Below are 24467 nucleotides of genomic sequence, written 5' to 3'. Positions count from 1 at the left end.
TTTAATTTATAAAGCCAGGCAGGGTTTGATATCAAACCCCAGATTTGGGGTTGCAGATTTACTTTGTAACCCCTGGAATCGATGAACATAAACTAGAATGACACATATAACTTATTTATATTATTCTAATTCTTAGAATGGTGAATGTTCACTGGATGGGTACAAATAAGAAACAGTAGTATTTCAGTATCCTATAATCCCCTGTCCTGGTTCTGTTCTGGTCTCAAAAGGGGTTCCAGAAGAGAATGGTTTCTGGAAACAACTAGGAAAGTCAGGGTGGCTATATTATCAGAGTGGGAGTTTGCTTCCAGAGCCAAAAGTGCCTTCCAGGGCTTTCAGAGTTAGAAGATGTGATTCGACTTCTTCAGAATCACTCACTCTGGATTTTTATATATTAGTAAATAAATGATCAAGGTGAAATTCACCTCACTTGAGAGGATTCACCTATCAAGAAACAACACTATTTTCTTGTCAGACTTTCTTCTCCTTCATTTATGGGAGGGATGTGCGACTGCAGAAGTAAATGGCCTGGGCTTGAGAGTTTGAAGGAGGAGAATTTGCAAACTTCAGTTCCATCCCTAGTTAAAAATACTGTTAAAGAATGTATTGCCTTCTGCGCATTGGTATTAAATGAGATCAAGCAAGTGTCTGCCATTTGGATGTTTGTACCATATTATATAATGATTAGTATAATCTTTGAAGAATTGTATATTGTGTGAAGGCATTACAGAATATTTTTATTCTTATAAAATATCTAAGGAGCTTTATGTTCTATTTAATCTACAGTTTTATACTTTGCTTTCTCCTTATGTTTATTATTTATTATCTGTATCATTATTTCATAATCCCAGGTCATTTGAATATTATGAATTTTATTTTGGCTATTACTGAGAAAATAACTGTAAATCTTTGTTTTATTTTAGATGATGATGATGATTTCCTCACCATGGCAGAACGTCAATTCATTATCAAACATGAACTTGAAAATCTTAGAGCCAGAGATGAAAAAATGATCCCTGGTTACCCCCAGGCAAAGTTGTACCCAGGAAAATCATTATGTAAGTCATTTTATCAACCAGCTTCGTGACTATACATTCTAATGCAATTATTTTTTCCATAATAGATGTAAATAACAAATTACAGAGGCTTCCCCCCCTTGCTGAAAAACTTACACAACTTTACAATGACTTATTTTTTCACAGTTGTATCTTTTGCCTTTAGACCCTCATTATATTGCACCTTTAGATCAATTTACTTGCTCTTTATGGCTCTCTGCTTCTTATTTATCAAGGTCTCACAGCATTCAGTAAGCTTAAAATTCTGTGTGAATACATTTGCATATTACTTAGTTAAAATTCGCAAAGTTTACCTTATGCCCAAACCTTGTAGTATAATGAAAATCTGTGGAGGAATAAAAGCCAGAGACAGTCTTTTCCTGAAGCGCTCTTCCCATCTTCTCTCATCTCACTGGGTATGAACTCATACAAACATAGAAAGTCTTAAGAAGATTCACAGTGTAACATAATACCTGACTGCAAATTAGCAGTTTGTAACATTATGATTTTGTGTAATTCCATTTGAAAGAGAATACTAGTTTGCATACTGAAAGTATTTATTACAACGTGTAATTCCAAATTTGCCTCAAATCCAGGCAAGGCCCAGAGCATTTTCGCTGCCTAAAATATTCTTGAAGCGTATACGTTTCTGTGTCCCCCAGCCTGGTTTCCCTCTAATAGTCAGTGTCACCCAGGAGGACAGATGCCCGAGAGTCAGTCCATGTTCAAATTTTCTCACTTGTCACCAAATATATTTTAGATCTGGTTTGTTCAAACCAAGATCCAATTATAGTTCACCCATTTTGTTTGGCTATTATATCTCGTAAGTCTCTCTCTTTTTTTTATTGTGATGAAATACATATAACATAAAATTTACCATCTTCAAGATTTTTAAGTGTACAGTTGAGTGGTATTGAATGCATTCATAATGTTTTATAGTCATCACCACCATCCATCTCCATAGCCCTTTCCATCTTGTCAAACTGAAACTCTGTATCCATTAAACAATCACTGTCCCTTCTCACCTTGCTCCAGGTCCTGGCAGCCACTGCTGGACTTTCTGTCTTTATGATTTTGACTAGTCCATGTATTTCAAATAAGTAGAATCATACAATATTTCTCTTTTTGTGACTGGCTTATTTTTCACTTAGCATAATGTCCTCAGGGTTCATCTGTGTTGCAGCACATGTGAGAATTTCCTTTCTTTTTAAGGCTGAATAGTGTTCCATTGTATATGTGTATACCACATTTTGTTTACTCATTCATCCATCAGTGGCCACTTGTGTTGCCTCCACTTTTTGGCTTTGGCTGTTGTGAGTAAAGCTGTGATGAGCCTGAGTATACAAATATTTCCTTGAGATCCTGCTTTCAGTTCTTTTTGGTATATACCCAGACACAGAATTGCTGGATCGTATGATAATTCTATATATAATTTTTTGAAGTACCTCCATCCTGTTTTCCATGGTGGCCGTACCATTTCACATTCCCACCAATGGTGTACAAGCATTCCAAGTACTTCACTTCCTTGCCAGCACTTGTTATTTTCTGGTAGTTTGATAGTAGCCATCCTGATGGATATGATGTACTATCTCATTGTAGTTTTTGACTTGCATTTCCCTAGTGATCAGTGATGCTGAGCATATGTCTTCTTTGGAGAAATGTCTATTCAAGTTCTTTGCCTACTTTTGAGTCAAGTTTTTGTTGTTATTGTTGAATTTCAGGCGTTCTCTATATATTCTGGATATTAATCCCTTATGAGATACCTGATATGCAAATATTTTCTCCCATTCTGTGGGTTTGGTGATACTGTCTTTTGATGCACAAAATTTTAAAATTTTCATCAAGTTCAAGTTATCTATTTTTTCTTTCTTTTTTCTTTTTCTTTGTGTGTGTGTGTGTGTGTGTACCTTTGGTGTCATATCCAAGAAATTATTGCCAAATACAATGTCCTGAAGCTTTTCTTCTATGTTTCCTGTTAGAAATTTTATAGTTTCAGATCTTATGTTTAGGTCTTTAATCTATTTTGAGTTAATTTTTGTATATGGTGTTAGGTAACTTCATTCTTTTACATGTGAATATCCAGTTTTCCCAGCACCATTTATTGAAAACTGTTCTTCCCACATTGAGTGGCCCTGGTACTCTTGTCAAAATCATTTGACCATATATGCGAGGGTTTGTTTCTGGGCTCTCTGTCTTATTCCCTGGGTCAGTATAGTCTGTCTGTATGCCAGTATCACCCTGTCTTGACTACTCTGTCTTTGTGGTAAGTTTTGAAATCAGGAAGTTTTGTTTTTCTTTTTCGAGGTTGTTTTGGCTTCTTGAGGTTCTGTAAAATTCCATATGAATTTTAGGATAGGTTTTTCTGTTTTTGCAGAAGGCATCATTGGGATTTTGATAGGGATTACATTGAATCTGTAGATTGCTTTGGGTAGTATTGACATCTTAACAAGATTAAGTCCCATGAATGTGGGATGTGTTTCTATTTATGTTTTCTTTAGTTTCTTTTAGCATTGTTTTATAGGTTTTTTTTTTGGTGGTGGTTCTTTTTTTAAATTTATTTATTTATTTGGTTGTGCTGGGTCTCAGGCTCCTTAGTTGTGGCTCTTGGGCTCCTTAGTTGTGGCCAGCAGGCTCATTAGTTGTGTCTCATGAGCTTCTTAGTTGGGCACATGGGATCCTTAGTTGTGGTATATGAACTCTTAGTTGTGCCATATATGTGGGATCTAATTCTCTGACCAGGGCCCCCTGCATTGGGAGCTTGGACTGTTAACCACTGCACCACCAGGGAAGTCCCAGTTTTACAGTTTTCATTGTACAAGTCTTTTACCTTCTTAGTTAATTCCTACATATTTTATTCTTTAAGATGCTATTATAAATGGAATTGTTTTCATAATTACCTTTTCAGATACTTCACTGTGTATAGAGATGCAACTGATTTTCTGTGTTGAATTTGTATCCTGCTACTTTGCTGACTTCATTTATTAGCCTTGACAGTATTTTTGTGGAAATTTTAGGATTTTGTACGTAGAGAATGATATCATCTGTGAACAGAGATAATTTTACTTCTTCTTTTCCAGTTTGGATGCCTTTTATTTCTTTTTCTTGCCTAATTGCTCAGGCTAGAACTTCCAATAGCATGTTGAATAGAAGTGATGACAGTGGGCATCTTTGTCTTATTTCTCATCTGAGAAGAAAGCTTTCATTCTTTCACCATTCAATGTGATGGTAGGCTGTGGGCTTTTCATAGATGGATTTTATTATGTTAAAGTAGTTTCCCTCTATTCCTAGTTTATTGTTTTTGTTTGTTTTTTATCATGAAAGTTGAATTTTATTAGATGCTATTTTTATATTAATTGAAATGATCATGTGGGTTTTCCCCCCTTTGTTCTGTTAATGTGGTGTGTTACAAAGATTGATTTTGGTATATTGAACCATCCTTGCATTCTAGGAATAAATCCTGCTTGTCATGGTGTATAATCCTTTTCACATGTTGCTGAATTGAGTTTTCCAGCATTTTGGTGAGTGTTTTTGCGTCAGTGTTCATGAGGGATATTGATATGTAGTTTTCTCTTCTTGTAGTGCTTTTGTCTATCTTTGTATCAGGGTAATGGTGGCCTCATAGAGTGAGTTAATAGTGTTCCTTTCTCTTATATTTTTGTGGAAAGTCTGAGAAGAATTGGTATTGGTTTTCCTTTAAATATTGGTAAAATTCACCAATGAAGGTATCAGGTTCAGAGTTTTTCTTTGTCAGGAGATTTTTAGTTACTGATTCAATCTCCTTAATAGTTATAGGTCTATTCACATTTTGTTTTTCTTCCTGATTTACTCTTGGTAGGTTTTGTGTTTCTAGGAATTTGTCCATTTCATCTAGGCTCTCCAGTTTGTTGGTATACAAGTGTTCATAGTACAGTAAATCCTTTTATTTCTTTAGAATCAATAGTAATGTCCCCATTTTCATTTCTGATCATAGTAATTTATGTCTTTTTTCCTCAGTTCATCTAGCTAAAGATTTGTCAATTTTGTTGATCTTTTCAAAGAACCAACTTTTGGTTTCTTTAGTTTTCTCTGTTATCTTTCTATTCTCCATTTTGTTTATTTCTGCTCTAGTCTTTGTTATTTTCTTTGTTCTTCTAGCTTTGGGTTTAGCTTGTTCTTCTTTCTCTTGTTCCTTAATAGTAAAGATGGGTTGTTATTTGAGGTCTTTCTTGTTTTTAGATATAAGCATACATAGCTATAAATTCCCCCCTTAGCCTTGCTTTCTCTCTGTCCCATAAGTTTTGGTATGTTGTGTTTTGTTTTCATTCATTTCTAAGTATTTTCTAATTTCCCCTGTGGTTTCTTCCTTGATCCACTGGTTGTTTAAGAATGTGTTGTTTAATTTCCACACATTTGTGAATTCCCTAGTTTTCCTTCTGTTATTGATTTCTAACTTCATCCTGTTGTGGTCAGAGGATACTTTTTATGATACATATCTTTTTAAATCTGTTGAGGCTTAATCTGTGGCCTAACATATGGTCTGTCTTGGAAAATGTCCCACATACACTTGGGAACTAAGAGTGTGTTGGTTCTTTACTGTCTGACTTATGTATAAACTGCATTTTTTAGTCTCCCCTGTATCTGAGCTATGCTGTAGACATGTGTAATGGATGCTTCTGCTTGCTCTCCTTGTTGATCTTATGGTTTTTAGGAGGTGTCTGAAAATTTGAATGTAGGCACTCATCATTCCTGTTTGTCTGCATATCCAGTTATCTGCATATGTCTTGGTATTAATTATTTTGTAGCAGTTTTGGGGGACATATGTTCTTTCAATATATGGATTAAAGATTACTATGATTTCAGAAACATTTTCTCCAGCTACCTTTGAAGATTTCTTTGGCTGTGTTTTCTCTCTTCTTGTCTTTAGTTATGCCAGTTATTTATATATGTGAATCTTATATATTGTCTGAAATATTTTAAAGTTTTTATGTAATTTTCTTAGGCTTTTCCACCATTTTCTGGCTTTATTTTTCCAGTTTTTCCTTTTTCAGTAGCTTTTACTGTGACTTTGTATCTACTATAGTTTTATTTTTCTCTTAGTTTGCTTTTCCAAGCTCCCACCTTCAGCTCTCATAGGTCTTCCTTGAGTTTTAATTTCAGAGATGTGGCTTGCTTTCATTTCTTTAACTCTTGAAGAATTCCATAATTTTTTATTGCTTTCTGCTGTAATTTTTTGCTGTGTTTCTTCTCTGCCTTTTTTAAAATGGGCTTCCTTTTTCCCCTTGTAGTATTCTTGTGTAGCTCTAGGCCAGTTTCTTTGTGATGTTTACTTATTTTTTTTAGTGAGCCCCTATTTTTTCCAGACCAGCTATTTTGGGAAGGAAGTGTGTGTGTTGGGGAGAAGGGATGTTGGGGGCCTCCAGCTGGGAACTGTGGTGGTCAGAGCTGGGGTTTTGCCTGGCATTGTGCTCTCCTTGAGTCATCCTAGGTGCTACAGAGAGTCTGTGTGGAGCCCTGTTCTTAACGGGAGTTTTTGCTGGGTTTGGCCTTTAGATTTGTCTTTGGCCAACCAAGACCCACAACTCCTGAGCTGTTTCCCTCCATCCCTGGGTTCTAGCAGGCAGCTTTTTTCCGAAGACAGCAGCCCCACACTTTCCCTCCTCCAGCCTCGTGTCTCTTGTCTGGCTGTGGTGCCAGGCAGGGAGCAAACACACTTCAGGGGTTGGCCATGCATCCCTTTCACCTGCATTCTGGGCAAAGGAACAGTGGTTTCCCACCCCTCAGTGTCCAGGAGAACCCTGTCTTCTGCCTGCTTGGCCTTAGTTTGCAGGAGCATCGGTGCTTTTAGCTTACCCTTGGCTGACTTTTAAGGCCACTTTTCAAAGTTTGTGACTTCAGTTTATAGTTTTGTTTAACTTTCATCAAAGGTAGGGTTTCCTTTTATGCTTGTTGTTTCCTTTGTTGTTTTTATTTTTTATTTTTTAATTAATTCTTTCATTTATTTATTGGCTGTGTTGGGTCTTCGTTGCTGCACATGGACTTCGTCTACTTGTGATGAGCAGGGGCTACTCTTTGTTGTGGTGCATGGGCTCCTCATTGCCGTGGCTTCTCTTGTTGTGGAGCACAGGCTCTAGGCATGTGGGCTTCAGTAGTTGCAGCACATAGGCTCAATAGTTGTGGCGCACAGGCTTAGTTGCTCCCCAGCCTGCGGGATCTTCCTGGAGCAGGGATCAAACCCGTGTCCTCTGTATTGGCAAGTGGATTCTTAACCACTGCACCACCTAGGAAGCCCCCCTTTGTTGTTTTTAATTTGGTGTCATGAACAAGAACAGGGTAGAGGTGTCTTTCTGCCACCATTTGTTACCAGGAGTTCCACATTCTGTTTTTAGGCTGTTGTTTGGTGCCATTCCAAAATTTCACATCTTTCTTAATCTCTTAGTGGGAGGGCATGTTTTCAGACACAGCTGGGCCGTGCATCAAATAAAAGACTAAGCGGGCTAAGGCACTGTCCTGGTTGTTAATGTGAGCATCTCGTTTCTTCTTGTTCATCACATTAATCAGACCATCACGTGGAAATCACTGCTTGCACCTGTTAGAGAGTGAGTATGCGCTTTCATCAGATGGGACTCAGGAGCAGCAGTTTCCCAAGTACTCCCAGTTGCTTCAAAGACAGACATTTTCGTTGAATTAAAATCTTGCTGAAAATATGTAAATGGATTTCTGTTGGGTGTGTACATAGCCAGTCTGGTGTCCTGAAGCCATGATAAAAATAACTTTCTTGTGGGCAGGATGAGGCTTTGTAATCAAGGATTCCTCCTCCCTCCCTCCCTTCTTCTTTCTTTTTTGCAATAAATGTAAAAACAATAAAATCATCTCAGTCATGATCATTTGAAATTCCTTATCTGAGATAAGAATCAAATTTAAGTTGTAAAAGTCTGGATTTTGAAATTCTGCATTATTCTCTTCCTCTGTGTCTTTGAAAGTGTGATCATAATATTTGGTTGAAGAAGGAATGGTATATGCATAAAGTGTGAACTGTTTTCAGCATGCAAATTTGCGAACTAATGAAACTTAGAGTAACTTAAAATCCTAGATTTTCATGAAGTTAATCCATAGAAATGGAGCTGGCCAGGGCTTTCATGAGAGATACTCTCCTTTATCTTTGGTGTAAGTTAATTTTACATGTGATGATTGTAATTTTATTTGTCATAATGTTATATTTTCATAGGAAGCTTTCATTAAGTAGAGAGCAACTTGTGTCGTTGTAAACATGAGCTTGGGGCATTTGGTGGTGCTGTGAGTTCCACACTTCAGGGCTCCCCCTCTTCCATCAAACAGCAAACATGTGGAAGACTAAGAATTGGTTATACGTGTATCTTAGTCGTCAGCAGTCATCTTGAGGGGCATCTCCTTTCTAGTTTTCTGTGTGAGCTACACTCTCTTCCTATCCTCAGATTGCCTTGCCTGTTGATTCCTAATAATTAATAGTCATGCAAATAATCTAATGAAAGATTTTGTTTAGAAAGAGGAGTTGAGGGAGCAGAGAATTTCTTATATATTAACTTTATCCTAAGGGGTATTATCTAGCTTAGGTAAAAGCTCTGTCTCAAAATGTCTATCAGGTGATTATGATGTTTTGATTGATGGGATATGGCAATCTCATGTAAGGTCTTTAATATTATATTGTTACTTTTTTGGGACATTATGATAACTACTTCTGAATATCTTCTGTATACAAATGGATGAATTAGAGTAGTCAGATATAATCTGTCTTTTAAAATTATTTATTGACCTTATGAGAATAATAGAGTGGATGTCAAATAAGTATCATGTAGCAGGCGTGTGTATAAGACATCGAAGCCATTGATGTTTGTGTGTGTGTATGTCTATTGCTGGGTACAGCACCATATATCTATATATCTATAGCTATATATCTCCACACACTGTGTTTTGCAACATACATATTTGCAGTTTTTATATTAAGCAGGGATGAAAACAAGACAGGAATATAAAAATATGTTTTGAAAACACAGGTATCCCTGAAAGGCAGTTTTTTCCTCTTTAAGACAAGAGTGGTCTGTTCACAGCTGAGCGTTAGCTGCGGCGGGGCCTGGGAGGAGTACAGCGCGGCAGCGGCTGCAGGGGCGGGGACCCTGTCTTCACTGTGCGGCCTCCGCTCCCTGTGCTGCGCGCGCATCTCCCCTCTGCTGGATTGGAGCAGCATGAGCTGCCCCTCCCTGTTGCACAGAGACACCGTAAGGAATCGTGAGAGGGATTTTTGTGTTTATTTTTACGTCACATTAACCAAAGACTGCGTTAGCATTGTTATTGCGTTATTGAATTTAGAGAGTCCTGCTATAAGCCAGGTTACTCACAGTCTCCCTTAAATTATATTTCGGTTAGTTTTTCTAATTATTAAATGGCTGTAATAGTAATAACCCTAGTTCTTGAGAGGAGATCATTCAGCATTCTTGAAGGAATCTTGGTTTAAATTGTTCCTTTCCTTAATTGTGTATAGGCCCACACGGCATCATATTTTCCTTTGAAGGTAGGACTCATGTTAATTACATGCTTAGCTGACATGAGAAGGTGGAAGGATTGGTAAAGAAAAAAAAAAAACCCACCTATTTTTAGAAGCTGAAACCAGAACCATGCTTTTGGCATTGATGGTGAAGAGTAGCCCAGTAATTTAGGACTTGTGGCTTTATATTCTCTCTGAGTCCCTCAGTTTGCAGCCCTATTTTTAGAGGTATACAAGCAGCTTTTTATGCTTGCCTGGAAGGTGTTCTATAGCAGAATAGAGTCATTTCTTTAAAAGAAGCTTAGAAATAGTAAAATAATAATTTAGATGTTCAAATTTTAAAAACTTGATATAGTAGTTGAAAAGGATAGTAATAGAAGAAAGAATAAGGTACAGCTATGCATCCCTAAATAAGAGTTAAGAATGAGAACTGGTGTGGGTGATTGACTTTCACTTGTGTCAGCTGAAGAAATCCACCAAAAAGCTGTAGAATAAAAATAATAAAAAATGGATTTGACAGCACCAGAGGCTTATATAACTTAAACCATACACCTTTTGACCCTAGTTGTTGATATTTTGAGTATATACCTTTTTCAGTCATTGAGAAGGAGGATTTTATCACAACCCTAGCTTTTTAAGACTTTTTTTCCCTCTGTATAACTTATGCATGAGATATAGTTGTAAGAAGAACCATCTATCAAGAATCCTTTCTTTTTTGAGATCCTTAATTTTTCCTGAGTATTTTCAAAATCAGTTTTGTTTTCTAATCCGATGACAAAGGCCTACATTCACAAACAGCAAATATCAAAATTAGAAAAAACTTCCTGCTTTCAGCAATCGTGTGACTGGTATGATTTTAACACTTGTGCACATATCTCAGAGCAACAAACAATTTAACCAAAGACAATATCCCCTAGAGATAATATTGATAATATCCTTTTTTTCGTTTCTAAGAAGTTAGGTTTTCTTTTAAATTACCCTGAAGGTTTTATAATAGGCATCTGTCCTGAGAATACCATCTCTGTTATAGGTAGTATTTCTACATTGAAAACTTACATCATGTTTCTCTTCCACACTGCAGACATTTCTTTGCCGTCCTCATTGAGGGGCCTGTTGCCTGATATACTCATCACTTGTCTTTGGGAATAAGGTAGATAGGAGATGAGGAAGGGAGCCCTCAGAGGAGATGAGCTGATTAAAACCATTGCTGGGAACTCGTGTGGAAGGTGTTCCATCTCCCCAGATACTGCACATGGCACGCATTTGAGTTCTCCATGAACTGAACACATTTCCTCTAAAGACCTGAAGGCCAGCCCACCCAGTGAGTCACTCTAAATAATTATGGATGAGAGAATGCCCCGTGTTCATTTATTATCACGAGGGGACATTGTCTTTGGTTAAATTTGTTTGTCTGTCTGTAACCGACCCAGGTTCTTAGACTCTTTAATCAATAGAAATTGATAAGAGGCCAGATGAAATTCAGGCAGGACTTTATTGGGATTCTTTATGCAGCACAAGGGAACAAAAATAAGTTACAGCTGCTGTTGCTGGCTTGAGGGGAGGAAGGAGGGCGGGGGCAGGTACCAACTGGTCCCTTAAATAGGGTGAGGGTGGGGATGGCTTGGTGGGTCAGCCTGGAAGGGTGGCTTAGGTGGTCTGCCCACCCCCTTGGTGGCACTGCGTGTAGGGATGATGTGTGGTACCCTGCTTTTGCTCCTGGCACCTCAGGAATGGCAGTTGGTTTGTGGCCTTTTTGTATCTTGTTGTTCATAATTTGCCCCAACTGTGCCTGGCCTGCTTAAGGTAATTTTTAGTCTCATATAGTTTCTTTGTATTCTGTTGCTGGAGGAGACGTTTGTCCAGGTGCAGACACTCCTGTAAAGGGTCCCAGGTCCCACTCTGTCTCACCTCCCAGATATGTGCACAAGTGTCAAAATCATACCAAACAATTGCTGAAAACAGGAAGTCTTTTTTTATTTTGATATTTGCTGTTTGTGAATGGAAACCTTTGTTAGCAGATTAGAAAAGGTAAAAATGATTTTGAAAATACTTAGTAAGAATGAAAGGAACTGAACATTCACTTACCTTCACTGTAGTGGGAGGACAGATTGGTAAAAATTTTTCTAGAGGCTGTTTTGTAATGTGTGTCCAAGTTTAAGATACATATGCTCTGCTCTTGGACCTAGCCATTCTACTTCTAAGTGTATACAACAAGGAAATAGTGGACAGTTAGGGAAAGTTATATGTGCAAGAATTTTAACATTATTTATAGTAGCCAAAAAAGGAAACAGGTATTTTTCAGTAGAGGATTAGTTAAATTATAGCACTTCATACAAGGGAGTAGTATGACACCATGACAAAGGTCGTTCATGTTCTAGTTATATTGTCATCGAAAAGTATTCATCATTTACTACTACTACATGAGAAGATTGCAGAACGATGTGTAAGAGAATAATTACTTTGTTTCTAAAATATTTATGGTTATTTTTTTGTGGGAGGGAGAGAACAACAAGGGCCTCTCCAATTCTATTCTGTGCCTTTCTGTAAGGTTTAAAATTTCACATCGACTTGTATTGCTTTCATAGTCAAAGGAAATAGTAAAGATATTTACATTCTGAAGAACAGAAGAATACATACCTTGGGAGCAGGCAGGATAGCATTGATCTCTGTGTAGCCCTCCTCTCTTCCTGGAGAGCCTGGGTAGCATTTGATGTAGCGTATCACGAGCAGTCTCAAACTTGTCTCACGTGTTCCCTCCACAGTGAGGAGGCTGCTCACGTCTGGCATCGTGGTTCAGGTGTTTCCACTGCATGACAACGAAGCCCTGAAGAAGCTGGAGGACACCTGGTATACTCGGTTTACCTTAAAGTATCAGCCCATAGGTATGTGTCCATGCCTGCTCTCATAGAAAAGAGGAGGACGCAGCAGGGCAGTATCCTCCATGGGTGGACACTTGACGCTGGGCTGGGTAAGGCTCAGCGGCTGTGTGTGGGCAAAAAACGGGTGAGGGGATAAGATGGGTTACACGACCTGTGTGTTTTCTTTCTAAAACCATTTTAGATGGATTGAATGACAGGTTTTATTGAATTTCACCAACAATGATGGCAGTCTAGAGTGGGCTTCATGAGTACGTGACAGATTTGTTGTAGCACATATTTTGTAAGAATCTAGTTCGACCGTGAATGGTTTGTATTTGAAAACGTCTGTTTCTTGAGAGCTAATCATTTGGATTGGGCCAAGCTGCGCTCATTCTTAGTGGCAGAGTAGCAGGCCTAAACATCTTTTGAGGTAGTTTATAAGGATTTTGGCGTACATTATTGGATCTGTCCATTTTCTCTGAAGACACTTAGAAGAATAACCATTAATTTATTCGGTATGTGTTGAACATTACTCTGTGTAAACTTCTGCCAGTGTGGAGGTTTTTGGTTTAGTTATGTTTGTTGAGCATAAGGACTTTGTTTTAAGCTGATAGTTTTTACCATAAACAGTACTATCAGTTTTTCTTTAAAGGACATTGCCTTTTTGACTTTATTTAAAGGAATTCCTCTAAAATTTTCTTTTTAGTTTCCATTTCTGAAAACAATATTGTAACAATGAACAGAAATCATTTTTAAGGTCCAGTTTTGAAACTGCATTTTGAATTTTTTCTCATATTCTTTGAAAGGAAAAATTTTGTTTTCAATAGTTCCAGGTGAGGTAATAGTCACTTTATGTGACACTTATGACCTTTTTTCACTTGGTTAAGCGTTTAGGTGGCAGTAAATTTAAATATTGCCTCTAGGTCTTGTAAGTGACAGTATCTAGTAGCTACTTCTTAGAAAGTGAGGGGGGAAAGGTGAGTTGATGGTAAAGGCTGAACATGGGTGTGGTAGTGGTTTAGAGGCCTCTGGGAGTGCTGGGGCTCAGGAAAGTCTTGCACTTCCCCTGAGATCAGAAGAGAGAGGTGATCCTATTTGGAGCCCAGGACCATTTTTTTTTTTTTTTTTAAACTAGTTGGATATCTTTTAACCTGATCCTGATTTAAGGTTACCTTATCATACCTGCTGTTTTAAAATGCTCCTTGAGTTAGCAGAAGAATTAAGGATATGGGAAAACAGTATCTCTGTTTCCTCTAAACCATCCCCATAGACTGATCGGACACATTATCTTTAAAAAAAAAAGAAAAAAACACAGTGTTTTAACTGCACGTAATTAATCAAGAAATACTCACTCTGGCTGTTACACCTCCCTCACTCCCTGCATCCCACCCTGGTCCCAGGGCACGATGCTTTTACAGTCTAGGCAGTCACCCATGTAGATGTGGCCAGCAAAGGACACCGTGTTCATGACCTCTTTTGGGTTAATTAGCTGATGTTGCTTGGCCCTTCTGCCCAGTGCATAGATGAAAGTATAGATGTGTATTCCATGGCTGTTCTAGAAGTTAATGTGTAGAACATTGTTTTGTGCTTTTGAATAATTTTTCTTTGGTGTATTGAAAAGTTCGCCACGACACATTGATGAAAATTTATAGCTTTGAGTAGGGGGGGCAGGATCCTAGGGATGAGGAATCTTCTTTGAAAATAACTCTACAACTCTAGTATTAAAGTGAGAGAAAAGCAGGGAGCATAGATTAACCCCCCAAATTAAGATGGTTCATTGGCCATGGCTGAGTTTAAACTAGGACCTTGGAGATTTGGGATGAGCGCGAGGTGAGTTTTTCCTTGTTAAGAAGGCACCCACCAGATGAGGAAGTGAAGGCGAGCAGTCCCAGGGTGCCGGGCAGAGCAGCCCCAGCAACTGTGGCCTGAGCCCTTAGCTGGGGGAAGTGTCAGACTTGCTATAGAGACAGGCGAGGTCTTTGTACTTCATGGAAGATGGATTTACCATCACACACTGATTGGGAAATAGGGTAATAAATGATCCCCACTTAACTAAAAGAGTGAATAAGCTTACTTGAAATATTTTAAAAAATCAAGTCTTTGGCAGTCTGTTCTTAAGGTCTTTTTTTTTTTCTCTCCCCTTTCATTGTAGACAGTATTCGTAGCTACTTTGGAGAAACCATTGCTCTTTACTTTGGATTTTTGGAGTATTTCACTTTCGCCTTAATCCCTATGGCGGTCATTGGGTTACCTTACTATTTGTTTGCATGGGAAGACTATGACAAGTACGTGATCTTCGCCTCATTCAACCTGATCTGGTCCACGGTGATCCTGGAAGTGTGGAAGCGTGGCTGTGCCAGTATGACCTACAGGTGGGGGACACTGGTCATGAAGAGACAGTTCGAGGAGCCACGGCCAGGATATCACGGGGTCCTGGGTGTCAATTCCATCACCGGCAGGGAGGAACCGCTGTACCCCAGCTATAAGAGACAGTTGCGCATTTACCTGGTCTCCCTGCCATTTGTGTGCCTCTGTCTCTATTTCTCTCTGTTTGTCATGATGATTTACTTCGACATGGAGGTCTGGGCCTTGGGTCTGCACGAGAACAGCGGGTCTGAGTGGACCAGTATCTTGTTGTATGTGCCTAGCATCATCTACGCCATCGTGATTGAGATCATGAACCGCCTCTATCGATACGCTGCCGAGTTTTTAACTTCATGGGGTAAGAGTCAGTGCTTTGAACTTATGTCTTATTTGCCTATAAGAAATATTGCTTTGATCATAGAATTCATGTAACTGCTGCCTTACAAAGAAGATAGGTGTTGCTCTGGGCTCATTATAGAGACATAAGGAAAGGTTCATCGGCTCTGGGGGCGCCGGTGGTCTCCAGGTCATGGCTCCAAAAGCTCTCATTTATTGTTAGTTCCTGTGTTCTAGGTGCCCTGCCAAGCACTTTATCCATAGCTCCTCATTTTCACCTCCTCAGGACACCATGAAATAGAAGTTTATTTCACGATTCTATGGCTAAAGATACTGGGAATTAACAAAGTTTAGACAGCAAATGGCAGAGTCAGGCTAGTCAAACCTGCGCTCCTAATGCTATATTGTGTTTTATGCTAAGCATAAAATCGATTGAATTATCTCCACGGTACTCTGGCTGAAAGAAGTGTGTCTGGGATCTGAAAACCAGTTGTGTAGTTGTGTGAGGCAGAGGCCTGCCATTGAACTCAGTGCAGGCAGCGGGTGCTCTTGTCTGTCTCTGTAGTGAAAGAGGGACTTGGTTAAAGTTTAAAAAGGGTCTTGATAGGCCATTCACTCATTAATTAATTTATCCATTCAAGCAAATAAGCAGGCTATATTAATCCCTAGGAAGAAGCCTAGGCCTTGACTTCATGGACCAGAAAGATATATTGAATTCTGGGGTTTGTAGTATTTCTAATCCTGGCAGTGACCCTGGGAGGAGGGTGGTGTCAGCCCTGTTTTGTAGGCAGGGAGGCTGAGTGTCAGGGGACTAAGTGACTTGCCCAAGGTCAGACAGTGGCTGAGCTGAGGTTCAAATCTAGGTCAGCATAACATTGTCCCTCTGTGCAAGGCAATACATCTGTTCAGAATCTTCCATTTTTGTCCTTTTGCCCTGCTGTCTTGGGACCTAGACAGTGTCTCCTTTTCTTAGTGAGCATGGAAATTTGAGTTTCCTTTTAAGATAATCCTCATAAACTTTATTGCCCTACTTTTTACAGGTTGCTCTCAGTTTTACTATTATTGCTTATACAGGGTCTTTTTCTGGTGGCAATCTGTGGGATCATTTGACAACACTTAATACATTTCTTTGTTGCAGTAATATTTAAAAAATTATTTGGGACCACAGTGCTATTGCAGTACCTTGAAAAATGTGTCTTAAATTTAGTTTCTTTTTTGTTTGATGTTCTTGGTGGTCAGCAGTAGGCGTGAGTGACAGCCTGGCACGTTTACTGACTGAGGCTCTGTGGTTGGACATCTCTGCCCTCAGCACAAGTCCCACTTTACTTCATGACAGTGCTCCCATTCTGCTTTCTTATCTGAGGGACATTACCTCTCCTTTTTAATATTTTAGAGAATCACAGATTGGAATCTGCCTACCAGAATCACCTAATTCTGAAAGTGTTAGTGGTAAGTAGAACGTTTATATACAAATCCATTGTAATTTTGAAACTAATGCATACTACTTAATATTTAGGAGTATAAATATGAAGACTTGATTCTGACTTAAAATATCAAGTAGTTAGTATACTTTGTACAAGTCGGCAAGGATTGGTTGAGTACTTTCAACAGTCTTATTACAAATGTACACATGGTATGACTTTAAATAATAGAAATTAGTATTATAGCCAATTCCCAATTGTTTAAAAAACTACTTTATAGACTTGATTCTATTATTTTCCTTTTGGTGACATGGGTTTGAATGTTTCATTATTCAACAGTCCTTCCACTTATCCACCTTCTGTTTAGTGATGGAGCGTTAAATTATTATCTTTTAAAATTTTGTCCAAGAAGTTTCCAAAGTCCAAGAGGTTTCCAGCATGTTTTGAAGGGTAGGAGGAGAGGGATGGAGGGAAGGCACTGTGTAACCTGCTTGCTGTTTATGTAAAACCTCACACATTATGGCTCTTCCCACCATTGTTAGAAATAACAAAGAGGTACCAGCCCGAAAGCACCTCGTTTATCAGGAGATTACCTCAGCTGCCTGTCACACAGCTGAGACTCAAGACAGGTGCATAAACTATCCACTGGAATTGATTTAACACAGTTCATGTACTTTATTCCTGAGAGAGGAATCCAGGCCCTCGCTTAGAAGGAGCCTTTGTTCCAGCTGTAGAAGTCATTCAGAGAAGCTTATCTGGTTTTTCCATCCTTAAAAGATGAGAAACCACCGTTAGGAAGGTGATTAAGTTTCTGGAAGTAGATAAATTTATAGAGGCAAGAGCAGGGACGGAAACAGAAAACCTCTCATAAATAGGTAATGAGAATTCAACAGCTTTAGCAATTTGGACAGTAGAAAGGGAGCAAGCGGCCGTCCATATCTAAAAAAGCTCCGAAGGCCTCATTCTAGCTCTGTGAGATAATTGATATTCAGAATGTTGGTGCTGAGTCAGCAAGGATGTCCTATGCTGTATTCTCTGTGTAAGAAAGCAAGCAGGGAATGTGTAATGCAGTAAAGGCTTCATTCAAAAAGATCACAATATGGAGCTTTTGCCCTTAGAGGTAAAACACTCCATTTGTCTTAAAGAATTTAGTTGTTGGTAAGACTTGATTATTCTCTGGTGATGCCAGATACAGTGTCAGGTGACTGTCTTGTAAAAGACTCATCCCTTAGAGTCTGTTCATCCTCCACTGTGGGTGCTAGGTCTCTCCCTTTTTAATCTGGTGTAGAGAGCGTCTCTCAGCCTTCTGAGCTTTTGCTTTTCAACTTATGCTCTTAGCACCCTCAGCCCTACTCCAGCCCTGTGGCCACATTTTGTAACTGCTCACTCTCTCCACTGACTCCGCCTTCCCTCATGAACGAGATGCTCACACAGAGCAGTCTTTTGTCTCAGAAAGTGATGCTGCGAAGAAGGAAGCAGCCAGCGTGGGGCTGGGAGGCAGTAAGGAAAGCCATCAGTCCCGGGATAATTGCAGGTTCTTGAGCAGGGGCACTACTTGAAGAAATGGCACTTGTGGTGGTGGAATCTCCACCCCAGCCCCTGCACCCCCACCCCTGAACCGTGTGTCTGGGCAGGGCAATCTCAGGCCCATGGTGACCAAGATGCTGCCTGGGCCAGGCTGGTTGTTGTGGCTGGTCTCTCTTGCTAGCCACTTGGCTACCTAGGTATCTCTCTGGGAGGTGGGGGGCGTCTCAGGTCCCTGGGCACAGAGAGGCTTCTGGGGCTGGGCAGCTTATTGGGGTGGGGCTCTCCTTGCTGGTGCTGCCTGGCCATTGTGGTATCTATCAGTGGGGCAGGGGAGTGGCAGACCTGACAGGGCAGAAGGGGAGGAGAGCATGTCCCTGCGCAGCTTGTTGTTAGTAGGGATCCCCATCAGTCTCCCGTGTTACTGCTGCTGGGCTTGCCTGTTGTCAGGTCTCCTGTTCTGAGCTGGGAGGGCGGGAATGCACCTCCCTGGGCTGCCTGGGTTACTGGATTGGGGGTGGGAGATGCTGGGCCTTGGACTCTCTTTTGTAAGAAAGTAGTAGGGATGCAAGATGCGCTGGTGCTGTGTTGTTCCATCAGCCCTGGCGTCCCAAACCTGTACTTCTTCCTCTTAGCACCTTTCAGAGTTCTTCTTAGGTTGCCTCTCACAATATTTCCAGAGTTCATAGATGTGCTTAGCAAGGGCGAGTAAGAGAAACACGTCTGCACCATCTTGTCTGGAAGACATAATGAGGAAGTCCCTCATTACATTTTTTTTTTAATAAATTTATTTATTTTATTGGCTGTGTTGGGTCTTTTTTTGCTGTGCGTGGGCTTTCTTTAGTTGCAGTGAGTGGGGGCTACTCTTCATTGTGGTGCACAGGCTCCTCTTTGCCGTGGCTTCTCTTGTTGCGGAGCACAGGCTCTAGGTGCATGGGCTTCAGTAGTTGCAGCACATGGGCTCCATAGTTGTGGCTCATGGGCTCTAAAGCGCAGGCTCAATAGTTGTGGCACACGGGCTTAGTTGCTCTGCAGCATGTGGGATCTTCCTGGAGCAGGACTCGAACCTTTGTCCCCTGCATTAGCAGGCGGATTCTTAACCACTGCGCCACCTAGGAAGCCTCCTCATTAAATTTTTAAATGCGATTTTTACAGTTGTAATGAAGTGCTGTGATGCAATATTAAATATTGCTTTTTTTTTTTTTTTTGGGCAGTTCAACTTTCTAAATTGCTTTGCCTCACTCTTCTACATTGCCTTTGTCCTCAGGGATATGAAGCTTTTGCGTCAGGTGAGTGGGAAAAACAGAAAGGTATCAATTTTTTAGATTTTAGAGGTGGTTTCCTGTATTCAGGTAATGTAATTGTCTTCCCATTATTATCTTTATTGGTAAAATTATTAAATTTTGTGTATTTCTAATCCCAGTTCTAAATAAAAAACCATTAGCAATTGCACTGAGTATTATACTCAGCTGGAAAGAAATTTAATGATGCTAACCAGCTTGCAAAGTAAATCATGTCGGGCACTAAAATCCAATATAGAGTTCATATCCAAGCAATTTTAACAGCAAAAAATGTATTCCTTAATTGAACTTTTGTGTGTGTCTCAGGGTGGGGGTGATTGGTATAACCTTAAGTAATTCTTACACATTTCATTTTTAAGTTAATAAGTTGTTACACTTCAGAGACCAGCAGATCCTATGCACTGCTGAGTCATTTCTGAAATGTTTAAGAAAGGTGACATATTTTGTGTGTTACCATTTCTGGATCACATGATGATAGTGAGTAATAAAGTATAAATTATTGCTTTCTAATCTCTCTTTTTTATACTTGAGCCACCTACCAGTAAGGGCTGTTCCTTCCTGGTTTTAATATACTGTGACTGTGAGTGAGCAGAGTCTCAAAGCCTAGGCTTCTTAATCTTTGTATGAGAGCTTGGGATCATTTTTCAAGATAATTTATATTAATGGGGTATGACTCCTCCTTTCTTATACTTCAGAGTTTCCTTTATTTAACAGGGGTTGGGGGATGTCTCTTTGCAACACAGAATTTTAACATCAGCAAAGGTGGTTTGTGATGGAAACACTGATACCTATCTGGGGAAAGTGGAAATTGACATAATAGCTGTGGAAAACACAGGGCAATTTTGCCAAGAACCTTAATCCATCCCTAGTAAATCATCAGAGGTGGGGCAAAGATTCATGTACGTTGGTAAAGGGGCAGCATTCATAATAGTGAGGGTTGTTAATAATACATTCAACAGTAGTGCATGGGCTAATTAAAAAAGAATTATTCATGGCATGGGAACGTGCTCACAGTATAGTAAGTGAGAAAAGAAATCTACAAAGCTGTGTGAATATATATATATATGATGAGTCTGCTTTTATTTTTACACATACTCATAAAGAAATTTTTAAGATGTTAGCAGTGGTTCTGACATGGTTGTGAAATTAAGGGTGACTTCTGTCTTTTCAGTTTTTCTACAGTGAGGAAGGATATATTAATGTTATAATAATAAAATTGTGGCTAAAATTTTTTCAGAGTTGGTGACATCATTTAGACTCACATGTTGCAGCCAGCATGAGATAATAAAAAACAAAATTTCAGGTTAATTTGTTCTCATGCAGGCTCATAACCAGATTTTTTATTATAATCTTATTTGTATTGTCATCTTTTTGTATTTGTTTTTTGTGAAAAAACAATAAATTAGAAACATCATTCTAACACCTAGCTTTTCCAGTACTAGTTTTTGTAACATAATAGTTCTATTTGTTTAGATTCCTTTTTTTTTATTGCATAATTGTACACATGCTTTGGTCTTGTGCAGCCACATTGCCAAATATCATTTATGTGTTTCTCTTTAGAGCTTGGCTACTCTCCTGATTACCTCCCAGATCCTTAACCAAATTGTAGAATCTCTTCTTCCTTATTGGCTCCAAAAGAAGCACCATGTGCAGGTGAAGAGGAAGGTGCAGGCTTTAAAGGCAGACATCGATGCTACATTATATGAACAGGTCGTTCTGGAAAAGGAAATGGGAATGTACTTGGTAAGTGTGAATATTGCTGAATTAAACATTGATTGAAAGTGAGTAACAGTCATGTCCAGACTGTATACAACAAATACATACACACTCATTGTCTCAGGTGTGACTATTTTATCAGTGCTTTCCAGCCAGTTTCCTTACCACAAAGTACTTTAAAGTTAGAAAGGTGGAACTGTGTATCGAAATCTGCTGTCTTGAACCTGAACCTAACATGGAAAGGACGAGTCCAGTGAATTACGAGACTGCTCTGCTGAGGGCGGTGGGAATGTTTCGTAGATGGCAGAGCAAGGGAGAGGTGAGATGGCCGTGGAGCCTTTGTTTGCTCTGGACACTTCCAGCTCAAGGGAAAAATTGAAGGCCATCACTAAAAATGGAATGCCAATCTGGAGATTAATTTATAGTAGAGTTTAAATTACTTAGTGCTGTGGTATATGTAACATAGTTCCTTTAAGACAGTGAATTTCTGAGTTGTTTTTGGGAACTCCAGGTAGGTCTCTGGAGGTTCTTAAACATGTATTCAGCAAACATTTACTGAGCTCTGACTACATTCGCTATTTCTTTTTTGAGGGGGTCAGGTGTTGGGGTCATGTTTGCTTTAGGTCATTGTTTCTTGTACCCCGCCTGTTCCTTCTGGGTGTGATGTTCTTCTTAGGGAAACAGATCATTTAGTGAGGGTCCATTACTGTTAAACTTTCACAGTCTTTCTTTCATTGTGAATGAATGAGTCTCCTGATTACTGAATTTCTTGGCTGACTTGCATAGTTTTTCTTGAATGCTTAAGAATTTTAGTTTATATGTTTATCTTGAGCAGGAGTTTATTCCCTCTCTCTCTGTCTTTCTGATCGCTTCTACCTGTCTATTTTTGCATCTCCCCCACCCCACCCTCTAGTCGAGAACCAGGAGTTTTAGCCCAGAGCTCCCCTTCCATCTTATGGTGATGGTGGAGGTTCTGCAGAGCCTGTAGGTAGCATGCTGTTGACACAAGCTGTAGCTCCAGGGCAGCAGCTGTGGCTTTTTTCAGGCCCCCTTCAAGGGTAGGGGACCACTGTCCTCGCCCGTGGTTTTGCCCAGCTTGGTTCTAAGTACATGCCAGAGGAGTGGGGTGCCTTTTGGTTCCCCAGCCCCAAGGATTCAGATCCTGGCCACTGTGGCTGGCCTGTGGATGGAAGCCTGGCCAGGCTTCTGATTGCTATCTTGCATTTTGTTCCATTTCTCACTTGGGCAGCTGATTTTTTTTGTTTTTGAGTGGTGATATTCTTTTGATTAAAATAAACGTATATACTAACATTTTCTATTATTGCTGTGTTTGGGGGAGATGATGGATTCAAAGTATAAACTTAGAGCATGTCTTCACCAGCAGCACTTTTTATGTTTATACATGAAATGTCAGAGAAACACACGTGCACGCATGCACGCGGGCGCGGGGAGCTAAGAGTTGAAGAAAGTAGCGCTTGGGCAGCATGTGGCGCCGCCTTGCCTGCGTTGGTGAATCGCTGGCTTCCTGTGGGTTACAGCTCAGCCTCATTCACATAGCGTCAGCATCCTTTCCTTGCTTGTTCTGGAGAGTGGTATTTTGGGCCATATTTATTTTTTCCCTTCATTCTCTCACAGAAACTAAACCACCATTCTTTCCCCTGAGTTCTTCATTCCATCCCCTTTCTCATTGCCCCAGGCCCAGCTGGAGCTCCCCCACCTCCTGCTCGCCCTTCTCCCCCCTCCTGTTTCACACCCAGCAAACCCCTCAAGTCCTCTGCTGTTTGTGTCCTGTCTCTTTCCTGCCCCTCACAGTTTCTTGAAGGAATTCTTCTCCACATTGTTGTGTCTACGTCCCTGTTTTTCTTCCTGTGATCAGTGAGAACCTGTCCCCGGCCCTTCTTTGCCTCTGAATTGTTTAGGCAGACGACATCATCCCCTAAAGTGATGCCAGGCTCAGTGTTCTCCAGACTAGTTCCTCCTCTCTCTCCTCAGGCTCGGCGAATGGTACACAGTAGTGCAGACAGTGTGCCTTTGCAAAGCCGTTTTAATTGGTCTAAGAAGTGTCTGCTTGATAAGGTGACAAAATCTTACATCTTACCTTTTTGATATTTCATGACATCTGATCATACGTTTATGAAGGAAGATAAGGCAGGCATTGCTTTTCTCATGTTAATAATAGGCAGATGAAGTTCTGTGTTATTAAATCACTTGGTGACTAAATCAGAAACAAGGTTCAAGACTTTGCTTTTCTATTCAGAGTCTTTCTATTATTCAGAGCGGGCTGTCTGATGTGAAGCAAAGGAAGTAGTGTACTAACTTCTGTCGCAGGCCCTGGGTCTGTGAGTGAGCGCTGGGCTTAACAGTGCCTCTCCTTGGTAACTTGCTTCTAGGGTCCCGCGTTATCTGACCATTTTTCCCTCCTCATCTCCTCCAAGTTCTTCCTTTACTCTCTTCAGGGAAGCGACATGAGATATTTTCTATTTCAACTCTCTCCATGTATTGGGAAGGGGGAGATGCTTTGAGGACACATTTTGTTCTAGATTGTTGTTTGCTGTGCACTGATCGTTCCCCCTGGGTCCATTTTTCTCCTCACTGAAGCCAGTGAGCTTGCAATTGTATTTTCTGTAACCTCATGCTGAGTGTTATATATGAATCTAAAACAATATTGCCAAACTTTGGGAAAAAGCAGTTTGAGACTTTAAAAACATTATTCTAAAAAAGCAATACTTGCTTACTCACTGTGTAAGTGACAGTGAGTACAAAGAAAAAGAAATTCCCCATAATGTCTCCAACCAGGGATGATCCCCTGGGGTCTCCCGACCCTGTGCCTCCAGCCACAGGGCCAGGGCTGTGTAGCACCTCTGCTCTCACTGTGCACGGCTCTTCCGCTCCTGGGAATAGTTCATATCCATCTGCGTAGCTGTGTGAGGCTGAATTTTCATGATGAATATTCCAACTAGAACATGTGGTCACACGGCAAATGAGCTGCCCTCTAGTGAGCTAGACATTGAAGAGGTTGGTCAAAAATGTAAGCGAGCGCCACTCTCCGCAACTAGACATTTTTTGTTTTGGAAAGTGTAATGATTTTTCAAAAATCATTCATAAATATTTATGTTAATATGCTTTTTATTATTGAAATGAATCAATGAGAAATATTTTTTAAGTTCTGAGTTTTAATTTCTAACACAGTAAATAATGCTAGGTACAATAACTCCCATAAATGAAAAGTCTTTGGTGTTCTCAGTGATTTTAAAGATTATAGGGCTTTGGGGACCTGAAAGTTTGAAAACTGCAGATCTAGAATAATCTCCCTGCCTTTTTGTTTTTCAAAGCATTAGCTTTTGTGAAACAAGTTTGTCCCATTGGTTACTCCCTAAGATTCAAGTTCAGCGGTT

The 24467-nt window shown here is 39.9% G+C and overlaps 1 protein-coding gene across 1 annotated transcript in view; it reads left to right on the top strand.

The window, feature by feature from the left end:
* ANO10 (anoctamin 10) overlaps window positions 1–24467 on the top strand; it is a 238280-nt gene that overhangs the window by 13084 nt on the left and 200729 nt on the right. The window contains exons 4-9 of the mRNA XM_057705975.1: window positions 924–1058; window positions 12315–12434; window positions 14563–15132; window positions 16504–16559; window positions 19270–19344; window positions 20917–21099. Of these exons, the coding sequence (XP_057561958.1) occupies window positions 924–1058; window positions 12315–12434; window positions 14563–15132; window positions 16504–16559; window positions 19270–19344; window positions 20917–21099 (1139 nt within the window). The remainder of the gene's footprint in view (window positions 1–923; window positions 1059–12314; window positions 12435–14562; window positions 15133–16503; window positions 16560–19269; window positions 19345–20916; window positions 21100–24467) is intronic.

Source organism: Hippopotamus amphibius, chromosome 13, assembly GCF_030028045.1.
Source record: "Hippopotamus amphibius kiboko isolate mHipAmp2 chromosome 13, mHipAmp2.hap2, whole genome shotgun sequence".
NCBI lineage: Eukaryota > Metazoa > Chordata > Mammalia > Artiodactyla > Hippopotamidae > Hippopotamus > Hippopotamus amphibius.
This window is presented reverse-complemented; position numbering and strand designations above follow the sequence as displayed.